The 21,985-nt window shown below is 38.5% G+C and overlaps 3 protein-coding genes and 1 pseudogene across 4 annotated transcripts; 1 reads left to right on the top strand and 3 right to left on the bottom strand.

The window, feature by feature from the left end:
- Positions 1 to 166: 166 nt before the first annotated feature.
- Positions 167 to 13,633, bottom strand: LOC147870711 (uncharacterized). Of its 2 annotated transcripts, none has more exons than XM_087342111.1 (10): positions 13,492 to 13,633; positions 4,416 to 4,488; positions 4,117 to 4,277; positions 3,647 to 3,731; positions 3,339 to 3,508; positions 2,869 to 2,953; positions 2,567 to 2,739; positions 2,096 to 2,180; positions 1,788 to 1,957; positions 167 to 1,683 (listed from the first exon to the last, which is right to left on the bottom strand). In XM_087342111.1, exons 2-10 carry the CDS (start codon positions 4,484 to 4,486, stop codon positions 1,604 to 1,606), a joined length of 1,080 nt encoding a protein of 359 aa, XP_087198237.1. In that variant the 5' UTR covers positions 4,487 to 4,488; positions 13,492 to 13,633; the 3' UTR covers positions 167 to 1,603. The 2 variants fall into 2 exon arrangements, with proteins under 2 accessions (XP_087198237.1, XP_087198238.1); XM_087342112.1 differs by lacking the exon at positions 13,492 to 13,633 and adding an exon at positions 6,367 to 7,108.
- On the top strand, positions 6,902 to 11,839 carry LOC147870712 (uncharacterized). The gene is made up of 2 exons (XM_087342113.1): positions 6,902 to 6,971; positions 7,327 to 11,839. The coding sequence occupies exon 2, from the start codon at positions 8,962 to 8,964 to the stop codon at positions 9,889 to 9,891; it is 930 nt and encodes a 309-aa protein (XP_087198239.1). The 5' UTR covers positions 6,902 to 6,971; positions 7,327 to 8,961; the 3' UTR covers positions 9,892 to 11,839.
- On the bottom strand, positions 13,585 to 21,840 carry LOC147870709 (uncharacterized). The gene is made up of 5 exons (XM_087342114.1): positions 21,699 to 21,840; positions 21,538 to 21,610; positions 19,584 to 19,668; positions 19,276 to 19,445; positions 13,585 to 13,945 (listed from the first exon to the last, which is right to left on the bottom strand). Exons 2-5 carry the CDS (start codon positions 21,590 to 21,592, stop codon positions 13,686 to 13,688), a joined length of 570 nt encoding a protein of 189 aa, XP_087198240.1. The 5' UTR covers positions 21,593 to 21,610; positions 21,699 to 21,840; the 3' UTR covers positions 13,585 to 13,685.
- LOC147870710 (U5 spliceosomal RNA) lies at positions 19,856 to 19,968 on the bottom strand (annotated as a pseudogene).
- Positions 21,841 to 21,985: the final 145 nt, after the last annotated feature.

Here is a 21,985-nt window from a genome sequence, read left to right as displayed (position 1 = left end):
AAATGTCGTGTCCTTCGGATGAGCGGCACAATTATCTACAAACAGCAAAATCTTTCTGCCTTGTGTGCCCATGGAGGCATCCAGAGAACTTAAGAACGCCGTAAAGATGTCTGTGGTCATCCAAGCCTTTTTGTTGGCGTGATATTTCACCGGACGTTTTTTCATGTTTTTGAAACAACGCGGTTTTAGTGATTTTCCAACTACAATCGGAACCCGTTTGTCACTACCGTCACTGTTAACACACAGAAGAACAGTAATTCGGTGTTTTGCACGTTTTCCCCCGTGGCAAGATTCACCTTTCAATGCCAGCGTCCTATCCGGGAGGGCGTTGTAGAAAAGTCCTGTCTCATCCACATTATAAATGTCCCTCCAGCAGACTCTCGAGCCACAGCTCCGTTCTTTCCACATCCACAGCAGCACTTTCGCCGGCTAACTTCTTGTAGACCATACCATGTCGTTCTTTAAATCTACTAATCCAGCCATTCGACGCTGCAAAATTTTCAATATTCAGTCTTGCGGCTATCGTCTTGGCTTTTTCCCGCAAGATGTTGCCATCAACAGGAATTCCTGAGGCCCGCGATTGCTGGTACCAAGTGAAGAGGACACTTTCTAGCTCACTGAAAGTTGATTTCCTTCCGGTTTTCCTTTTTTTGCATGAATTACCGCACTTGTCAGTTTGTTTTCGGATTTATTTCTTCTTTGCAATCATTGAATTTAAAGTAGATGGTGCTAATCCAAGGCGTTTAGCAAAGTCGATTCTTTTTTCAAATGCATTTTTCTCAACTTCTTTTATGATTTTTAATCTTTCTAGAAGAATTCTGACTTGTTTTACTGGGCGAGAGATGGTACAGGAATAATAACAAAATAATTAACAGGAGTAAGAGGAATAACAAAATATTTACGGGAACAACAACAAAAGTATAGACTGGAACTATAACAGGAAGAATGGAAGTACTGTTACTGCCGAACTCAACGAAACGTAGCTGTAGAAGACACTGAACCACTGGAAACGAGATGAACCAGAAAAATGAAAAGTGTCGCCGGCCTTTCCTTTGTACTTATAATAAAAGCATTTGTGAAGAAATTCACACTGCACATGCCATCTGGCATCGCTGGAACGAAATATGAGTCACCCAAATTAAAATCGTAAAATTTCTGACAATGAGCACCGCCATTCACTCCAACTATCACCCCTCATTCCAAAAGAATGGTTTGGCGACATAACATGTTACCGCTACTGCGTATTCCAAAAACATTGTGCGTCTTTCGGTATTAATTTATCTCAAAACCCAGCATTTTAAATTCTCAGAAACGATCATTGCGGGAAAATTTTGGGCCGGGACTAACATTTTTGAACGATCGATGCGATAAAACGATAGTCCGAGGAACGATAGAAGCGGCAAAATGTAACATTATTTTATATGGGATGTATTCGGGACCGAACAAAACAGACGATGCATCCGGGAACGATGGATAGACGTTTCACTGTATGCAGACAAAATGTACCAAAATTAAATTAAATTTACAGCACCTGCAATAAGTGCGTTGCAACAAATAAAAACAAAAATGATGAACACAACTTGTAGTACAATTATCTGAACCTTTAACAAATAACGAACTTGTCAATAATAACTTTAGCTGATGCATTTTTGGCTTCTTGTTCGGAAGATCCATACCCCACACCTGTGAACATACAGCATCACCTATTGGTACTGCTAACCTCATCATAGCATACACATTCACAAACATAGCACTCATCGTATACCCAGTGCTATGACTCAACTAACCTGTATCCTGATGATTCAAGAATTCTTCTTTTTGTTGCTTGATCACAATACACGTGTAGGAGTATAGGCCTCCCGCAGCAACACCTCCTTCATAAGAAGGAGCCGGCCAATTCCTGGAGAGACATATTGTCTCCAATGACGTAATGGGGTCGAGTGTGATGTCAGAGTTCCTAGCAAACAAAAGGACAGACGGTTATCAGGTCAAGACTTCAGATACACCTGGTGGTTTACTTTCATACTTTTACAGGTTCCCTGTGCTGAAAGAAATATTCTCTGTACATCAGAGAGAAGTAATGATGAGCACTTACTTTTCGGAAGGAAGAAGCAGTTTGACCAAAATAATTTTGGCAGCTGCTTCTTTGGCTTCTTGTGTTGACCCTCCAAACCCCACACCTGTGAACATACAGCATGTATAAAGAAAAATCAAGTAGTTTTCATCTAGGATTTGACATGGGCAATGGCATTTGTAACAGGGAATTGATAAGGACGCGGTAGCGTTTGAGATTAATATTACGTTAGATCCCAAAACTGCAGAGTAGTCATTTTTGTCTGACATTCTTAATACAACAAAGTTAAAAAAATCAACCAGTAATCCAAATGTAAGAATGAAACAGTATGGTTCATATAAATATTAAAAATAATTTCAAAATTTTCTAGGGAAATTATAGATTACTATGACGACACAAAATCATCACCTATCGGTATTCCTAACCACATCATAGCATACACATTCACAAACATACCACTCTTCGTATACCCAGTGCTATGACTCAACTAACCTGTTTCCTGAAGCTTCATATATTCTGCTTCTGCTTGCCTGGTCACAACACAGGTAAAGGTGAACAACCTCTCCTGTGTTGGACCACTCCTGAAAACAGGTGCCGGCCAAGAAAGATATTTGCATGATTCCTTCAGGGCCCGAAGGGAATTTGGAGGTATCAAGCTGGACTTGCTAGAAAGAGAAGGAAAGACAGTCAAGACTTCAGATACACCTGGTGGTTTACTTTCATACTTTTACAGGTTCCCTGCGCTGAAGGAAATATTCCCTCTACATCAGAGAGAAGTAATGATGAACACTTACTATTCAGAAGGAACAAACAACTTCTCATAAATAAAAGAAGCTGCGACACGTTTGGCTTCTTCAGCTGACTGGCCAGTGCCCACACCTGTGAACATACAGCACGTTTAAAGAAAAATCAAGGAGTTTTCATCTAGGATTTGACATGGGCAATGGCATTTGTAACAGGGAATTGATGAGGACGCGGTAGCGTTTGAGATTAATATTACGTTAGATCCCAAAACTGCAGAGTAGTCATTTTTGTCTGACATTCTCAATACAACAAAGTTAAGAAATCAATCAGTAATCCAAATGTAAGAATGAAACAGCAAGGTTCATATAAATATTAAAAATAATTTCAAAATTTTCTAGGGAAATTATAGATTACTATGACGACACAAAATCATCACCTATTGGTATTCCTAACCACATCATAGCATACACATTCACAAACATAGCACTCATTGAATACCCAGTGCTATGACTCAACTAACCTGTTTCCTGAAGCTTCAAATATTCTTCTTCTTCTTGCCTCGTGACAATACAGGAACAGGTGTGTGAGCCCTGCTCAGCGAGTACTCCTTCATAAGAAGGAGCCGGCCAATTCCTGGAGAGACACATAGTCTCCAATGACGTAATGGGGTCGAGTGTGATGTCAGAGTTCCTAGCAAACAAAAGGACAGACGGTTATCAGGTCAAGACTTCAGATACACCTGGTGGTTTACTTTCATACTTTTAGAGGTTCCCTGCGCTGAAGGAAATATTCTCTGTACATCAGAGAGAAGTAATGATGAACACTTACTCTTTGGAAGCAAGAAGCAGTTTATCCAAAATAATTTTGGCAGCTGCTTCTTTGGCTTCTTGCATTGACTGGCCAGTGCCCACACCTGTGAACATACAGCACGTATAAAGAAAAGTCATGCAGTTTTCATCTAGGATTTGACATGGGCAATGGCATTTGTAACAGGGAATTGATAAGGACGCGGTAGCGTTTGAGATTAATATTACGTTAGATCCCAAAACTGCAGAGTAGTCATTTTTGTCTGACATTCTTAATACAACAAAGTTAAGAAATCAATCAGTAATCCAAATGTAAGAATGAAACAGTATGATTCATATAAATATTAAAAATAATTTCAAAATTTTCTAGGGAAATTATAGATTACTATGACGACACAAAATCATCACCTATTGGTATTCCTAACCTCATCATAGCATACACATTCACAAACATAGCACTCATCGTATACCCAGTGCTATGACTCAACTAACCTGTTTCCTGAAGCTTCATTTGCTCTTCCTCACGCTGCTTCCGCACAATGCAGAAGTGTTTGAACTTCCGATCATGCGTCAGCTGCCCCTGGTAAGCAGGAGGTGGCCAACATCGGCAAATGCATATCAACTGCAGCAAACGGATGGCGATGTCAGAATTCCTAGCAAACAAAAGGACAGACAGTTATCAGGTCAAGACTTCAGATACACCTGGTGGTTTACTTTCATACTTTTACAATTTCCCTGTGCTGAGGGAAATATTCCCTGTACATCAGAGAGAAGTAATGATGAACACTTACCCTTCAGACGTGCTGCTGGCACATGCAGCCGTTTCCTCCTGCCTCACCCTCTTTGAAGGACCAGGTTCCATTGCTGTGAACATACAGCACGTATAAAGAAAACTCAAGCAGTTTTCATCTAGGATTTGACATGGGCAATGGCATTTGTAACAGGGAATTGATAAGGACGCGGTAGCGTTTGAGATTAATATTACGTTAGATCCCAAAACTGCACAGTAGTCATTTTTGTTCTGACATTCTCAATACAACAAAGTTAAAAAAATCAACCAGTAATCCAAATGTAAGAATGAAACAGTATGAATCAGATGTTCCCCTCAACAGAAATCTTCAGTATTGAAGGGAAACCAGGGTTTTTAAATAAGCTAAATAATGTACAATAAAAAATTAGATAAAACCCCACGCGCTGGGAAAACGTGTAATTATTGACGTTGAAACAAATACGAGTAGAATGAAATAACAGTACGAAACGACGCTATGCTGCAGAATTCCGCCCCAAAACATGTAATGACACACACCCTACCACTTGCAATCTGGTACCTTGAAACAGTCGGGTGCTTCCTCAAGTATAAACTTTAACCTTTTGCAGCTGAAACTTGTGAAAATAATATTTAAAAATAAACTTTCTTTTTCTAACAAAAAACAGCCTCCTCAACCGGTGAATGCTCTTTAGCGAAATTATCAATGCTTACTGTCAGAATGATAGAAAGCAGAAACATTATACTCTGTGGCCAAATGGCACTATCACTGAACGCTCTTTGTGGTACACTTTATTACCACTGTGTTTCAAAGGCGTTATGCAATCGTATATTACCTACGATAGATGTGACAGACAGTAGGAGTGTCCCAAGTTACATCTGTCATTTCCATACGGTTATCTCTGCACGAATATCATAAAATGTAAATGTTATGCATTGATGGAATTTCTATAAAAATCCATATTATACTGGACCAAACTGTATCCTTGTACTTTAAATACATGCTCAAAAGCTGTCATTACAATAAAAAAGTCATTCAAATTCTGAATGAAAGTTCTGTAACAAGTGAATAATAAATCGGGCATGTGAATTCTTGCAAAGCAGAAGCAGGCTCCTGACCAGCACATCAACATCCAGTCACAATCCCTGCAAGATTTCAACACTGGTATAGTGAAGATAGTTTCAACAAATGTTCTCAAACAAAATGAACAACAGCAAGACCAGCAAAGAACATTCACATAGAAGACACACTGCACCTTAAATTCCTTGCATGTGTGGCAAGGTCTGTGTTGGAAGAGCTGGCAAACCAATCAAAAGAAAACACAAGATACACACACAGATTTCAAACTCGGCGTAACATTTGGGCTGTGGGGCTTCCATAAAAATAAAACTGTAACAGGCACAGTACCTTCGCCCTCAGTCGGTACCTGGCGACTAACGCACTCAAGCAGTACGCGTCACAGCCAAAATTTTATCTATGAAATCTTCCACATTCAAGTCTTCACTTTGCACAAATCCAGAATACACCTTGGCCAGATATAGTTTATAAGATTTGTATCACTGTGAAACACCAGTGTTATTAAGATCTGAGCTTGGTATGTTCCCTTCAGAACATTCACTCCTATATGAAGTTTATAAACTTGACCAAGAGAATTACATGAGCATGAATTACAGAATAATAGCCAAACTGATTTCAAGAAATTCTCTTTCATATTTTATACAATAATAACGAAGACATCACAGTTAAACAACTTTTCTTTTACAACTATAACCAAAAAAGTTAACAGATTTCAAGAATTTCCCTTTCCCACCAGTTGTATTGATTATCAGGGCTAATGAAGGGTAGAAGATGCATAAATAATAAAAAAAAAGAGCTAATCCAAACTATTTTGTTTGGTGCATTCACAGAACTTCACAAACTGCTTAACGTTCCTCACACAACAGACCTTCTTTAAGAAACAGTTTGTAATGCTCACTTGTTCTGAAAACTCTTTAGACTCTCCCTCATGACAGCATGAACTTCACTCTCATTTGTCTCATGGCAGCACTGACTATGTCCACTTCACACGCACCACTTTGAAGCCATTTTTCAGTTCACTGTCAATCTTTTCAAAACTTCTCATAGCACGCACCATGACATGAACTTTTGATTTCCTGATTTCTTACTAGATCTGGAGAAAGTTTCCCCCATAATCAAACCAGTGTTACTGGACTCCCAGAAAACTATGCCCAAAATAAGCCATCAGTAGGTCAGCCTGGTATATGGTGTTCTTTCAAGGATGGAATCACTCAATCCCTATCACATACTTTTATTATAAATTCTGTTGCCCATTCTCTGTTCTCAAATTTCCTAAGTACACGAAGCCTTTGTTTTACTGTCAGTAGAATTTTATTATGATTTTCATCCATCTTCTTTAGAACACCCACCCCCACCCCACAGGCAAGTTGAAGGCTTTCACCTGTGTTTCTTTTATCTTCTTACTATAAAAATTTCTGATTCCTCGTTGTCTTCATGAAATGACGTCATCAAATAGCGTTATCCATAGCCGAGTCACCTTTAAATGTTCATTCCTCAGGAATGGTAAGAGTAAGGGTAATGTAACCAATATGTAAAATGATCAGTAAATAAAGACCTTTAAGAATCTGTAATGTATTTTGTTGTAATTATAATTGCTTATATATTTATTGTAATTTTAATGAACCAATGTGTGCAATTTTTAATGCATCTGGCGGCGTTAAGCGCCCGCCTCTCGAAAACCGTAACAGATGGATCTGGACATATTGCGTACGAAATACGTATTACCTCTAGAGCTTTCCATATCTGTTTTCAGATTTTACATATCACAAATGGTTTAGGTTCTACAAATATTTATTTAGCGCAATCCACTCGCGTCATTTCTTTACTTGGCAACTTGAGTTCATTTTCTTCCCTACAGGAAGCAGAACAGTCACGACTTCAACGCCTCTCTCTAAAGGAATTCCGACCATGAAATACACAAGAATATGTAGGCTATCATATGCCGAGTAAACAAATAATAACGCTTCACTACCAAGCCAGTCGCATTATAACAGTTCTACAAGCAGCACGTGGCATCGCATTATTGGAAAACATCAGAAAACTAAAATAAGACGTTATCAACTATTTGAAGTACCAGAGCCAACAACTCCAACAAGGTAAAGTGATACTAATAATACTACTCATATATATACTCGATATATTACGATTACGAAAATAAGAAGCGAAAGAAAGAAGACTTACAATGATACACGAGACGTAGAAAGTTGACTGACCAAGAACAGTTTTCCTCTGAACAGCGACGTAAAGAACTGAAATATCAGACGTATTTAAGAAATAAAGAAGAGCGAAAGAAGACTTACAATGATAGACGAGACCATATTAACGACACACGTAGAAAAACTTATTCGGTAAGAACAGAGGAGAAAAAAACAAGACGCTGAAAAGGAAAGTATTAGATATCAAAGTAAATTAGTAATGAAGAACCAAGGACGACTGCTAATAGCAGCACATTTCAACAACGACGAACATCACTGGCTTGATGAATCGACTCAACGTTCCAGTAAATCGTTTTATGATTGTTGTGCACATGGAAACCCTGATGAACTTAGAAAACTCTTTTCTCTTCGACATTTTCGCAACAAATGTCGTGTTTACAACAACATGATGGCATTCGCATCATTTCAAGCGAATCTCATGGACTTCGGAATTAGTCGACCAGGGCCATATTGTTTTAAATTGCATGGCCAAATTTATTATAACATGAATGCGGCATCTTTTCCGAAAGATAATGAGAATGCAACTTTTGGTCAACTATTTATGATCGACGAAGAAGAAGAATAGAAAATGCACGTCAGAATTCGAAAGGCGACACCAAAGAAGAAATTGTCACGAAATTAACTGATATAATTTCGCGCATTAACGTCCACGCAGAATCCTATCGCATGATGAACTACCAATACAAGCTTGAAAAAGAAAACGCTGAGCGTAACAACGAGTCTGAACCGGAGCTAAACTTGGTTATGTCGATGTTTCCTGGAGACGACAAAAACAGGTACAATCCGAAATGGAGCAATGACGTCGCTGTTGTGTGTCCTAAAACCGACGACGGTGACATTCCTGATTCGTATGTTGTTGTTTACAGTACCAAGGAGCAAAGACTCAGACGTCTTTCGACAATGAATCCATTCGTTGAACCCTTTGTCTATCCCCTTCTGTTTCCTTACGGCACAATGCAATGGCATAAAGACCTCAGACTGAAAGATGCTAAAGTTGGTGATCGTTTAACACGAGGAATGTTCGCTCGCTATAGAATCGCTACTCGCGAAAAGGAATTTAATCCAATCACAAAAAGTGGGAAACTTTTCCAACAATATTTGGTTGATACTGAAATTAAACGTCAAAAAGACGTTATCAACTACTTGAGGTACCAACTCCAACAAGGTAAACGTGTAGATAAGTGCAGCAGTTTGAAAGCAAACTTGCAAAAGAAAAGAAGAAGAAAATCGGGCGCATTAAAGTTTTGAACTCATCGTTCGTTGGATCGCCACGATACATGTTGGAACTGTACCAAGACGCAGCAATGGCAATGGTCGCTGCTTTCGGCACGCCGTGTTTGTTCATCACCATTACGACCAATCCTAATTGGCGTGAAATTCGCGAAAATCTCGAACCACATAAAACACCACCAGACAGACCCGACTTCGTTGACAGAGCATTCAAGTTGAAACTCAATCACTTGATGGATTTGCTGACCAAACATTCAGTTACGGGAAAGTCGCTCGCTTACGTGTACGCAGTTGAGTTTCAGAAGCGAGGACTTCCGCATGCACATATCCTTTTAATCCTCCAAGAAGGATCAAAAATTAAGACTGATGAAGATGTTGACAAATTCATTTGCGCTGAACTACCAGACCCCGAAACAGAACCAAATCTCTACGACATTGTTACGCGTAACGTGATTCATCAATGTAGTCCGCGTTGCATGAAGGGAAATGAGCGTAGTAAAGGTTTTCCCAAACACTTTTCTCCTTGCACAATAATCGTCGAAGACGGTTATCCAAACTACAAACAACAAAATAATGAACGCACTTACTCCGCAAAAAATGGATTTGTCGCAACAAATCAAGACGTTGTTCCATACTGTCCGTATTTGATGCACGAATTAAATTGTCACATCAATGTTGAGTCCGTATCGTCGATTACTTCAGTAAAGTACCTATTCAAATATGCTTTTAAAGGTGGTGATTTGACAAACTATACAATCATCGAAGGAGATGAGCTTCACTACGACGAGATCACCAACTACCAAGACAGTCGCATGATCACTGCTCCAGAAGCAGCACATCGCATTCTTGAAAATGAAATGCACAAACACAGTCATGCAATCAAACGTCTGCCTGTGCATTATTATTTCGAAATTCCAAAGCACTATACGTGGAGAGCAGGAATGAAAGGTACCAATGATGAAGAAGAAAACTGTTGAATACGAACAAAAGACGAACTTGAAGAAACAGAAGTCATGGTTTCCACGAAGAGATGGTAAACACACAATCGGACGCCCTAGAGATCAAGAAACATTCCATCTTCGTGTTCTTTTGATGAATGTGAAAGGCGCAGAAAACTATGAGGACTTAAAGACTTACGACACTGTCACTTACCAAACATTCACAGAAGCCTGTTTAGCACGTGGACTGATCGAAGATGACGCTGAATGCAAGAAGGTGCGATCTACCAAATGCCTTATCAGCTACGTGTGTTGTTTGTTCAGATTCTAATCCATTGTCACCCATTGCACCCCGAAGAGCTTTTCAATGATTTCATCGATATAATGGCGCAAGACTTTAAAAAAACAAGATAAAATTTCTGACTCTGACGCACGTGACAAAGCTCATGCTAATATTAATGAATTGTTAATTATTGAAGGGAAAAGTTTGAAAGACTTTCCAACACTGCCTCAGGAAATTAAAAAATTACAGACAGTAATTAACAAAGAATTAACTGTTGAGGAACACATTGGAATTGGTGAAGAAATGTACAAATCATTCAACGAGAAACAAAAGGAAATCGTTGACTTAATACTTAATCATATAGACGAAAAAATAACTGTCAAAAACCTGTACTTCTACATTGATGGTCCAGGAGGATGCGGTAAAACTTACACATATAAAACATTGTACCATTTGTTAGTAGGACGACAAAAGAAAGTCACTACGATGGCTTATACAGGTATCGCAGCAAGTTTGTTGCCTAAAGGAAACACTGTCCACAGAGTAGCCGGGCTGCCCGTTCCTGTTTTGCCTGACTCTAACACCAACATTTCGATAACGGATAACAGAGGAAAAGAATTGATAGATACAGACGTATTTATTTGGGACAAAGCACCAATGGCACCACGGTATTGTATGGATGTACTCGATAGAACTTTGCGAGACTTCACACGTTGTAACTTACCCTTTGGAGGTAAAGTTATGTTGCTCGGTGGAGACTTTAGACAGATTTTACCTGTCTTACGCAATTCAAACAAAACGTCAACACTGTATTCAACAATAAAATATTCGCCTTTGTGGAAACACTTTAAGGTCACGTCACTGTCTGAAAACATGCGCGCCACACCCCAAGCTATAAAATGGACTAAATTCTTACTCGACCTCGGCGAAGGACGCCTCAACGACCACGACGACATGGTAGAAGTGCCTGAAAACATGGTTTCCACGGGCGATTTAATCGAAAAGATTTGCGGAGATATCATAAGAAACAATGACATCGAAATGCTCGAAACTACCGCAATCCTTGCTGCAAGAAATTGTGACGTCGACGAAATAAATGAGAGAGTTGTTGACTTACTAGACGAAAAGACTGAGCGAATCTACTCGAGCATTGATGGTGTCGAAGACTCGGACATAGAAAAGTTCAGTGAAATGGTGACACCCGAATACTTAGACACTTTGCGACCACGATCACTGCCCCCACATAATTTGCGACTACGTAAGAACGCTATTGTCATGTTGGTACGTAACTTAAGCGTTTGGGAAGGATTAGTTAACGGAACGTGTACGGAATGTCAACAACACTACGTACGTGGAACGACAGATATTGATGTTGGTGACCGTCAAAAGTACATGATTTTGGAAATAAATAGATTAACTCTAAATGGAGTACGCACATTTCAAATAATGAGAATTACACAAAACAACCAATTAATGTATGGAAAACATTGGAAATTGCAAAGTGCGGTCGAATTTGTGGACATTAACGGTACTGGAAACGACGGACATTTTAAGGCATGGCGACGTTACAACGATGAATGGCTTATCTTCGACGATAATCATATTACAAAATCTAGGAAATTTATCGATTAATGTAAAAGTGTAACACTCTTATTATTCGAAAGAATCATACAATAACAAATTTTAGGTCATTTCTTTACTCTATTCTGTTGTCTTCGTATATTGCCTTCAAAAATTCACTTCCCTCTTTTGTCATACTATTTCAACACAAACAATACGTAAGTTGACTGACCAAGAACATTTGGCCTTTCAATAGCGAAGTAAAAACTTAAAGATCAGACTTATCTCACAATTAAAAAAAGCTAAAGCAAAATATTAAGAGAAGAAGGAAAGGTAAGTAAGACTTACATTCATAAACGTAAAAAAAATATGTAAAAAGAACAGAAGGGATAAGAAACAGACTAACATTTGCAAAGGTTGGGTTTTGAACGTAGGAAGTTGACTGACCAAGAACAGCGAAGTAAAGAAGTAAAATATCAGATTAGAAATCAAAAAATATCAAGCCAGTCGCATTATCACTGCTCCAGAAGGAGCACTTCGCATTCTTGAATATTGACTGACAGTTGGCCTAAAACATCAGAAAAGTGAAAGAACACGTTATCAAGTATTTGAAGTACCAACTCCAACAACTTCAATAAGGTAAACTGATACCCATTCGATATATTACGATTACGAAAACTATTATGAAAACTGACTTTATGATCGATTTTAAGACGAAGATTTGCAGGGGTGGGGCTGGACGTAGAAAGTTGACTGACCAAGAACAGTTGGCCTCTGAAAAGCGACGTAAAGAACTAATCCGTCAGACCTATTTAACAAATAAAGTAAAACGAAGGGAGAGTAACATTCATAAACATAGAAAAACGTATACAACAAGAACAGAAAAAAATAAAAAGAAAAAAAAACACGAAGATTAGCAATGGTGTTGCTGGACATAGAAAGTTGACTGATCAAGAACAGTTGGCCTCTGAAAAGCTACGCAAAGAACTAAAACATCAGATTACAGGAAGCTCTCCGAAAGGATTAGCCATCGTTGTCGACAAAAAATGACGTCATCAACAATATCACCTTATATTTGTTTACACACGGGTTAGTTTAGTGTCTTACTCAAGATTTTAAAACGCAACCAACCCCCTTCGGGGGGTTGGTCAAGTGTTTAAATCCCCCATTCGGGTGGGTTAATTTAGTTTCTTACTCAGGGGTTAAAACACTTGAATGAGACACTAAACTAACTCCACTTTGGGACTAACCAAGTTTGGTTGCGTTTTACAAACTTGACCAACCCCCCCTAGGAGCTCCAAAAGGAGCGCCCTGCTCTAGTATAGACAAGTGGGTGGGGAGTGGAAATATTCTACTTGAGTGTGCCCTTTGGAATGCAGACAAATCACATATTGGATTAACTGACAATTCATCCTCAAATAGGAATGATCATACCAGACACGGATTACAACTTAATTCAGAAGGCAAGTAGAAGCTTGTGCAACTCACTGCTAATTAGATTAGGTGCAAACTGGATACCTGTAATCACTGATGTAAGATCTAACCCTTCTTTTAGGCTTAAGCCCAAATCTGTCACCAAATACCTGAAAGATGTCTACATCAATGCTAATAAACCAGTTCTAAATTCAGAATACAATCAAGATAACAATTCTGTGGTGCACCATCATAACATAAGAGGACTTTCAAACAAAACTGATCAACTATCAGTGTCCATTAATAATATATACACACCCTAATCTGTGTTTAACCCAACACCAGAGGTAAAACTTGAAAATGTTACTTTTGGAGGTACTTACTCTAGACGAAATATGGTAAAAGAAGGTGCCAATTTCTCTTGGCAGCTGCCTTCTTCGTTGCCTTGGATTTTGCAGTAGTCTTCGGTCTCGGCGCTTCGGCTTCTTGGTAGGGACTTTTGTAGCTTTCTTAGCCTTAGATGGCAATTTCTTGGCCTTCGGCGCTGGAACCTGCTTCTTTTTCTCAGGAGTCTTCTTCACCGGCGTTTTTTCGAAGATTTCAGCTTTGCCTTTGTAGGTTGCTGCTGTTTCTTTTCCTTCGGTGCAGACGTTGAAGAACTCCTGCCGCGAGCAGTAGTAACTACTGTCGGAGCCTTCTCAGGCTTACCAGAGGATAACTTGAACGAACCAGAAGCTCCTTTGCCTTTGGTCTGCACAAGCTCTCCCGATGCTACGGCTGACTTGAGGTACTTTTTGATGAACGACGCCAACTTTTCAGAATCGACCTTGTAGTTTGCTGCAATATACTTAATTAGATAAATGTATTGTGTCACTAAAATAACAAGAAATAGAAGCTGCATTGTGCAATTGGAATCTAAACATTCCAACATATATGTCCTAGCTATATATAGAGCCCCCACTGGCAATGCTGACTTTCCTAAACAAGTTACAAAGCATTATAAATTATCTTTTTAAACCTACAGCACAACATCGTCAACTGTGGTCCCATTATCATCAATACAAATTATCTTATTGAAAGTCACCATAAAAATGTGTAAAATGCCCGAGTAGCATTTTTCAATGTCATGGCAATAGTTAATTTCCCCATAAGAATCCAAAATTACTCCATCTGATCACGATGTACAACTTCTAGTAATATTAATAATAAAAAAGTCGATCTCCAGTTATCATAAGTACAGAATACCAATCAGACTCAGAAATGAAGACACTATTAAAGAATGTACAACACATGGATTGAAAATTGGCACTCAGTATGAAACAGCCTTGATGTAGATTTAAAATTCAACACATTCCTAAATAATTTCTTAAAAATGTATAAGCAAGTTTCACCAAAAAAAACAGTGATAAAATATCTGAAAAGAATGATTGGATCACAAAGATAAAAAGAGATTACCTAATTTGTCAATAGTGGAACAACCAAGTAATGAAAATTCACTGCAAGAAATATTGTAAGATACTTACTTCCTGGAGGTCAAAATCAGATTAAATGTGACAACCACACTAAACAGCCTAGAGCAAAAAAACAAGATAAAAACAGTCTGGAAAACATGAAAAAAATAAATCAGGGAAATATTCTACAGCAATATTGACCTCATTAATAAAGATAAATGTTAATGTAATAAAAAATATTAAGCTCTTACTAAATTATTTCAATATTTCTTAACAAATACAGAAAAGATTAATAATCACACTACAAAACAGAAGCAGAAGACACAACAAAATATCTTAGTCAAATAATCCCTAACACACTAAGTAGAATGATGGCGCCATCGTCGTCCCAACCAGAGATGACATTATCAGAAACGCAGAGAGAACCCCTATTCTCGTCAGCACTTCAAACACATGTGCAATATTTTTTGTTCTTCCTTTGTGTTCAAGTTGATTTTATTTTTCAAATAGTCTCCCTTTCTCTGTTGTTAAACATCAACTTTTCTCATGTTATACTGTTTAGGCTATCTCCATTCATCCTGTCTTGATTTTGCCACAACTGAAAACTATCCCCTTGCTATTAATGTTAATTTTCAGAATTCATCATCAAAACATAGTTTATGCTGCTTCAATTTGTAACTACATACATTCTCTATGGTAGAGAATGTTAGGTTCACTATAACACTTTTTCAAATATTTCTGAAGTTGTAAAGTTGTTTCCTGGTCTTTAATATTCACACTGTGTACTTTATTCGCATTAAATCTCTCCCTATTAAGCTTTTATGCTACTCACTGGTTTTGTAACAGTCACTCCCCAACTGTTGTAACCACTGGATATTGATCGTTATCTCAGTAAATTTCTATGAAAGCTTAGACATCAAGTATAATTGAATGCTATCTTTTGTCGAACAAGATGTGATGGATATGACTGTCTCTCTTCCTATCGGGAAACACCAAAATGTATTTATACATGTCTCAAAGTGGAAACATTATACACCTCACAGTCAGACTTTCCAATTTGGAAAATGTGTTATCTAATCCCCCCTAAACCTCTACATTAGCACACTAAAATGAAGTGAAATTTTATTTATTTTCCTAATTCTTCTGTTTAGGGTACAACTATAGGATGTAATATAATTTAATTTATTTTTCACAAGAATTAGGATGAATCATGAACTAGATTGTATCATACAGGGAGCACATATTGTGAGGCTGATCAAAAGCAAAAGGTTAGCCTGGCTTGGCCATGTTGCAAGAATGGAAGGAAACCGGGTAACTAGAAGAGTGATGGAATGGAGACCGATTGGAAGAACGATGAGAGGGAGACCATGGAAACGATGGATAGACGACGTGGAGGAGGATGTGAGGACGATGGGAGTAAGAGGATGGAGAAGAATTGTGAATGATAGGACAGTATGGAAAAAAATCATTGAACAAGCTAAGACCCACACAGTGTTATAACGCTATAAGAAGAAGAAGACATGAAAATAGTAATAAATATCTCATATAATTTTGTAATTATATATATTTGCTTTAAATACATTAACTGGCTAATTACTGTTGAAAACAATGTACATATGAAATATGTTCCCTCTTTCAGTAATGCTTTGCTTTCTTAGCAAACATAATTTTATAATAATAATATATATATATATATACATATAAACTATTTGAAAATGTGACTTCCTATATCACCATTCTTGAAAATCAAACATAATCATATAACTTGTAACATAACATAGTCAAAAGTATGATAATGATAAACTTTTCAAAACTGAACATCAGTCAGAAATGACTTGAAGCTTTCACAGTGACTAAATGTGATAAAATCTTCTCAGGCAACCAGCAGCATCAATCTGGAGCAAAGTCCAGCATTTCAGAAACCTACAGGGAATGATGTGACATGTTGCTGATGTTTCTTGTTAAAATACATAATCAATGGAGCCAGACCAATGAATGCATCTGGATCTTTGTGTCAGAATGACCTGATCAGTATCGTCCAAAATCCACAAATCAGTCAAAAGTACCATCATCTGAAACTGCAGTAACACCTCCAGCTTCTTTTGGTCTCTGTGTCACTTAACATGACCTCCGTCTTCTCCAGCCCTGTCCGGTCCTAGCACTGCCTAACCTTATTTGCTTTCTGCCCCACGTTAATGAGCAGGTTCTGTGCTTGGCTCAGCGTGATTAAACTACCCCAGTTGCTCAATGGCCACATGGGAAGGGGAATCAATTATGCACATGAACAACACTGGTTATCCATCACACCACTCCCTGATAACGGAGAAAGGAAAGGTCCCCGAAACATCTGACTTATGCTGCGAATTGACATGGCTGGTTGCCCGAGAAGATTTTATAATCAGTCAGTATCATAAACTACGTAGCAGCCACACATTTCACATTCAGGCACTCAGGTACCAGACACTTCATCAGTCATCTCTCATTACGCTCCGATGTCCCACAGCAGGTCATCGACATGACACAATCTAAACATTCCAGTACCGCATCGTCTATTTTGTAGGATTATTTCACAGATCATGCAATTTCCAAACTTCTGCACGTAAAATATACAACGGAAGTAACAAAGCCTGATCAAAATCAGCGTCAATACGAGCGCTTGAAGCATTTCAGTCAGTAATCACTTGTTTCACAGAAACGAGGCTACTAAACAAATGCTGACTCCATACTGTGCTATGGGCTCAAGAAGCCCTCCCTATTGTCATCAGCTAATTTGCAGATGCCTCAACAGCTGTCAAACACGTAAGATCATGCCATATCCATATCCACAAGACAGTCACTGTCAAGTTCATTACTTTTAGCTGGAACTTCTCTAGTTTTTTGTTAAACATTCCAAGCATCCTGTTCATTTCACCTTATCAATTTGCTATTATTGCAATGTACGAGGTGCGATCAGAAAGTTTACAGACTGCGCCTATAAAAACCTGTACACTTATCTCAGGTATTAAATTCATCCATCACCCTCGGAGTAGTTCCCCTGGGAGTGAACACAACGATCCCAGTGCCGCTGCCAAGCCTGGAAGCATCCCTGGAAATCTTTCTTTGTCAGCCTGTCAAGCACCATCTGCGATTCTGCCTGAATCTCTTCTATCGTCTCAAATCTCCTTCCCTTTAGCTGAATTTTCATCTTTGGCAAGAGGAAGAAGTCACACGGCGAATAAGGAGGGTGCGGGATGACAGCCATGGTGTTTGAGGCCAAAAACTGCCGAACTTTGAGGGCGGTGTGTGCTGGCGCGTTGTCATGATGCGTCGCATGTGGAGTTCTACCTTTAGATTCAGCTGACAGGTCCCATAGCCTATCCCAACAATGTCGCACAAGTCGTTGATGGTACGACGTCGATCTTCGTAACATTTTCGGGCGTTGTGCTCGAAGATGGTCGTCCAGAATGCTCGTCATCATCGACAGAGGTTCGGCCATTTTTAAAACGTGAATGCCACACAAAAGTTTGCGGACTCCCCAAATGCTTGCTTTAGAATTTCATAGGTTTCCGTAGCCGTTTTGGCGAGTCTTTGGCAAAATGTGATGCACACACCATTCTGAAATCGCAGGAGGGTCGGTGTAATGCACTACCAAAACGCCCGTAACCAAGAAACAAATGCTACTTCGATTATGCCAGCTGGCACACTGATTCACTATGATTGTAGGCCGCACCCCCTAGCGGCAGAAGCTCGTACTACATCCGGTTCGCCCTCTATTGACACAGTCTGGAAACTTTCTGATCGCACCTCGTAATCTGCAAACCAGATACTGTGCACCTGTTTTCCATTAATTTTTCTTAGAATAAACAGTGATAATTTCTCTCAAATGCACAGCTAACTGATATTCGTAACAGACACACGTTTAATTGTCTTTGAGGTATAAACTGCATTTTAAGTATTATTTACTGCTTACTTAAACCTCACAACAATAATGAATTAAATCTTATTATTAAGAAACAGATAAAACATAAACTGCAAGATTTGAGATTCTCAAATTGGCGAGTATGAAGATGGCTGTCTTCCAGGTTGTAGTGCCGTGCTGGTAAACTTTCACCAGAATACACGACGCTACAACGCTGAAGACAGCCATTTTTAATGCTAAAATCCATTCAGAGACACTGGTAAACATCGCACACATTTTAGTGAACAAGGCTTGCAGGCATAACCTTGAAAACATAAAGAAGAAATGTTAAGCTTATTTCAGCAAGCTGATGACAGGATTATAGGAAGAGATGATTCACAGATTTCTTAGTGGCACTCACCTAAAGTAAGCAAACTAAAGTTATTATTGGTGTTTTCCCAGAACTGATAATTGTACCATTAGTGTGTTCATTTTTGTGCCTGTGCGTAACAGACATCTTCATGCATATATGTAGACAAAATTTACCAGGAATTAAATTAAATTTACAGCACCTACAATAAGTGCATTGCAATGCACAAAAACAAAAATGATGAACACAACTTCGGACATCTTGTAGGTACAATTATCTGAACCTTATTATGAACCAATAAACAACTTGTCAATAATAACTTTCGCTGATGCATTTTTGGCTTCTTGAAGATCCATACCTCAGACCTGTGAACATACAGCATCACCTATCGGTATTCCTAACCACATCATAGCATACACATTCACAAACACAGCACTCATCGTATACCCAGTGCTATGACTCAACTAACCTGTTTCCTGAAGCTTCAAATATTCTTCTTCTTGTTGTTTGATCACAATACACGTACAGGTGTATGAGCCCTGCTCAGCGAGTCCTCCTTCATAAGATGGAGACGGCCAATTTCGAGACGCACACATCGACTCTAGTGACCTAATGGGGTCGAGTGGGATGTCAGAATTCCTAGCAAACAAAGGGACAGACAGTTATCATGTCAAGACTTCAGATACACCTGGTGGTTTACTTTCATACTTTTACAGGTTCCCTGTGCTGAAGGAAATATTCTCTGTACATCAGAGAGAAGTAATGATGAACACTTACTCTTCGGAAGCAACTAAGATCCTGTCCGAAACTGATCTAGCAGCTGCTTCTGTTGCTTCCTCCGATGACCCTCCATACCCCACACCTGTGAACATACAGCATGTAGAAAGAAAATACAAGCAGTTTTCATCTAGGATTTAAGATGAGCAATGGAATTTGTAACAGTGAATTAATAACGACACAGTAGCGTTTGAGAATAATATTACGTTAGATCCCAAAACTGCACAGTAGTCATTTTTGTCTGACACTCTCAATACAACAAAGTTAAAAAATCAATCAGTAATCCAAATGTAAGAATGAAACAGTATGAATCATATGTTCCCCTCAACAGAAAACTTTAGTAAAAGGTGAAAGATTTATGCGTATTGAAGGGAAACCAGAGTTTTTAAATAAGCTAAATAATGAAGAATAAAAAATTAGATAAAACCCCACGCACTGGGGAAACGTGTAATTATTGACGTTGAAACAAATACGAATTACATGAGTATGAATTACAGAATAATAGCCAAACTGATTTCAAGAAATTCTCTTTCATATTTTATACAATAATAACGAAGACATCACAGTTAAACAACTTTTCTTTTACAACCATAACCAAAAAAGTTAACAGATTTCAAGAATTTCCCTTTCCCACCAGTTGTATTGATTATCAGGGCTAATGAAGGGTAGAAGATGCATAAATAATAAAAAAAAGAGCTAATCCAAACTATTTTGTTTGGTGCATTCACAGAACTTCACAAACTGCTTAACTTTCCTCACACAACAGACCTTCTTTAAGAAACAGTTTGTAATGCTCACTTGTTCTGAAAACTCTTTAGACTCTCCCTCATGACAGCAATGAACTTCACTCTCATTTGTCTCATGGCAGCTCTTACAATGTCCGTCTGTCATGTGCCGGAAGTCCACTTCACACGCACCACTCTGAAGCCATTTTTCAGTTCACTGTCAATCTTTTCAAAACTTCTCTTAGCATGCACCATGACATGAACTCTTGATTTCCTGATTTCTTACTAGCTCTGGAGAAAGTTTACCCCATAATCAAACCAGTGATACTGGACTCCCAGAAAACTATGCCCAAAATACGCCATCAGTAGGTCAGCCTGTTATATGGTGTTCTTTCAAGGATGGAATCACTCAATCCCTATCACATACTTTTATTATAAATTCTGTTGCCCATTCTTTGTTCTCAAATTTCCTAAGTACACGAAGCCTTTGTTTTACCGTCAGTAGAATTTTATTATGATTTTCATCCATCTTCTTTAGAACCCCCACCCCCACCCCACAGGCAAGTTGAAGGCCTATTTCACCTGTGCTTATTTAAAAAAGACGTAATGCATGAATATTCCAAACACTCATAATCAGGAGCTTACTGAACAAGTAAGAACCCATAAATTTCTCCTTCAAGTAGATTATGCAATCATAATCTACAAAGTCTACAGATTTCTAGTACTTTCCTTTTGCAACCATGACAGGCCCAATATAGACAAGTTGGTGGGGAGTGGAAATATTCTACTTGAGTGTGCCCTTTGGAATGCAGACAAATCACATATTGGATTAACTGACATTTCATCCTCAAATAGGAATGATCATACCAGACATGGATTACAACTTAACTCAAAGGGCAAGGAGAAGCTTGTGCAACTCACTGCTAATTAGATTAGGTGCAAACTGGATACCTGTAATCACTGATGTAAGATCTAACCCTTCTTTTAGGCTTAAGCCCAAATCTGTCACCAAATACCTGAAAGATGTCTACATCAATGCTAATAAACCAGTTCTAAATTCAGAATACAATCAAGATAACAATTCTGTGGTGCACCATCATAACATAAGAGGACTTTCAAACAAAACTGATCAACTATCAGTGTCCATTAATAATAAATACACACCCTAATCTGTGTTTAACCCAACACCAGAGGTAAAACTTGAAAATGTTACTTTTGGAGGTACTTACTCTGGACGAAATATGGTAAAAGCAGACCAAAAATTACAAATGAAAGATGCAGCATTTCGGGACTCCAGTAAAACTAGAAAGAGAAATATGATTTTGAGACTGGAGAGGTCCTCAGCCTACAGTAGTCTGCTACTGAACATTGACTTGTAATTATACTTCACTTTTTGAGATGAAGAATTGTTTGTTTTATGCCATTCTATAAAACAGCCTTGTTATATTTGTGAACAGAGGGTAGAGTAGCTCGATTCTTCAGTGCTTTTCGTCGCAAGAAACCATCTTAAGCACAGTCTGCTGGATTTGAAAGCTGTGGTGAGCAACTTTCTGTCACAGAGAAACGTCAGAGTAAGTATATATTAACAGTTCTCATGTTGCAATAGCAACCCACGTGCTGAAGAATTTGATTACATTCAAAGACATCCAGAAAACTTTACAGTAGTCATATATATTG

This window comes from Zootermopsis nevadensis, unplaced genomic scaffold (assembly GCF_977971745.1).
Source record: "Zootermopsis nevadensis isolate Lab colony 2312 unplaced genomic scaffold, Znev_1.0 Znev_ptg000211l, whole genome shotgun sequence".
In the NCBI taxonomy this organism is placed as follows: domain Eukaryota; kingdom Metazoa; phylum Arthropoda; class Insecta; order Blattodea; family Termopsidae; genus Zootermopsis; species Zootermopsis nevadensis.
The sequence above is the reverse complement of the archived record's forward strand: the minus strand, read 5'-3'. Positions and strand labels throughout refer to the sequence as shown.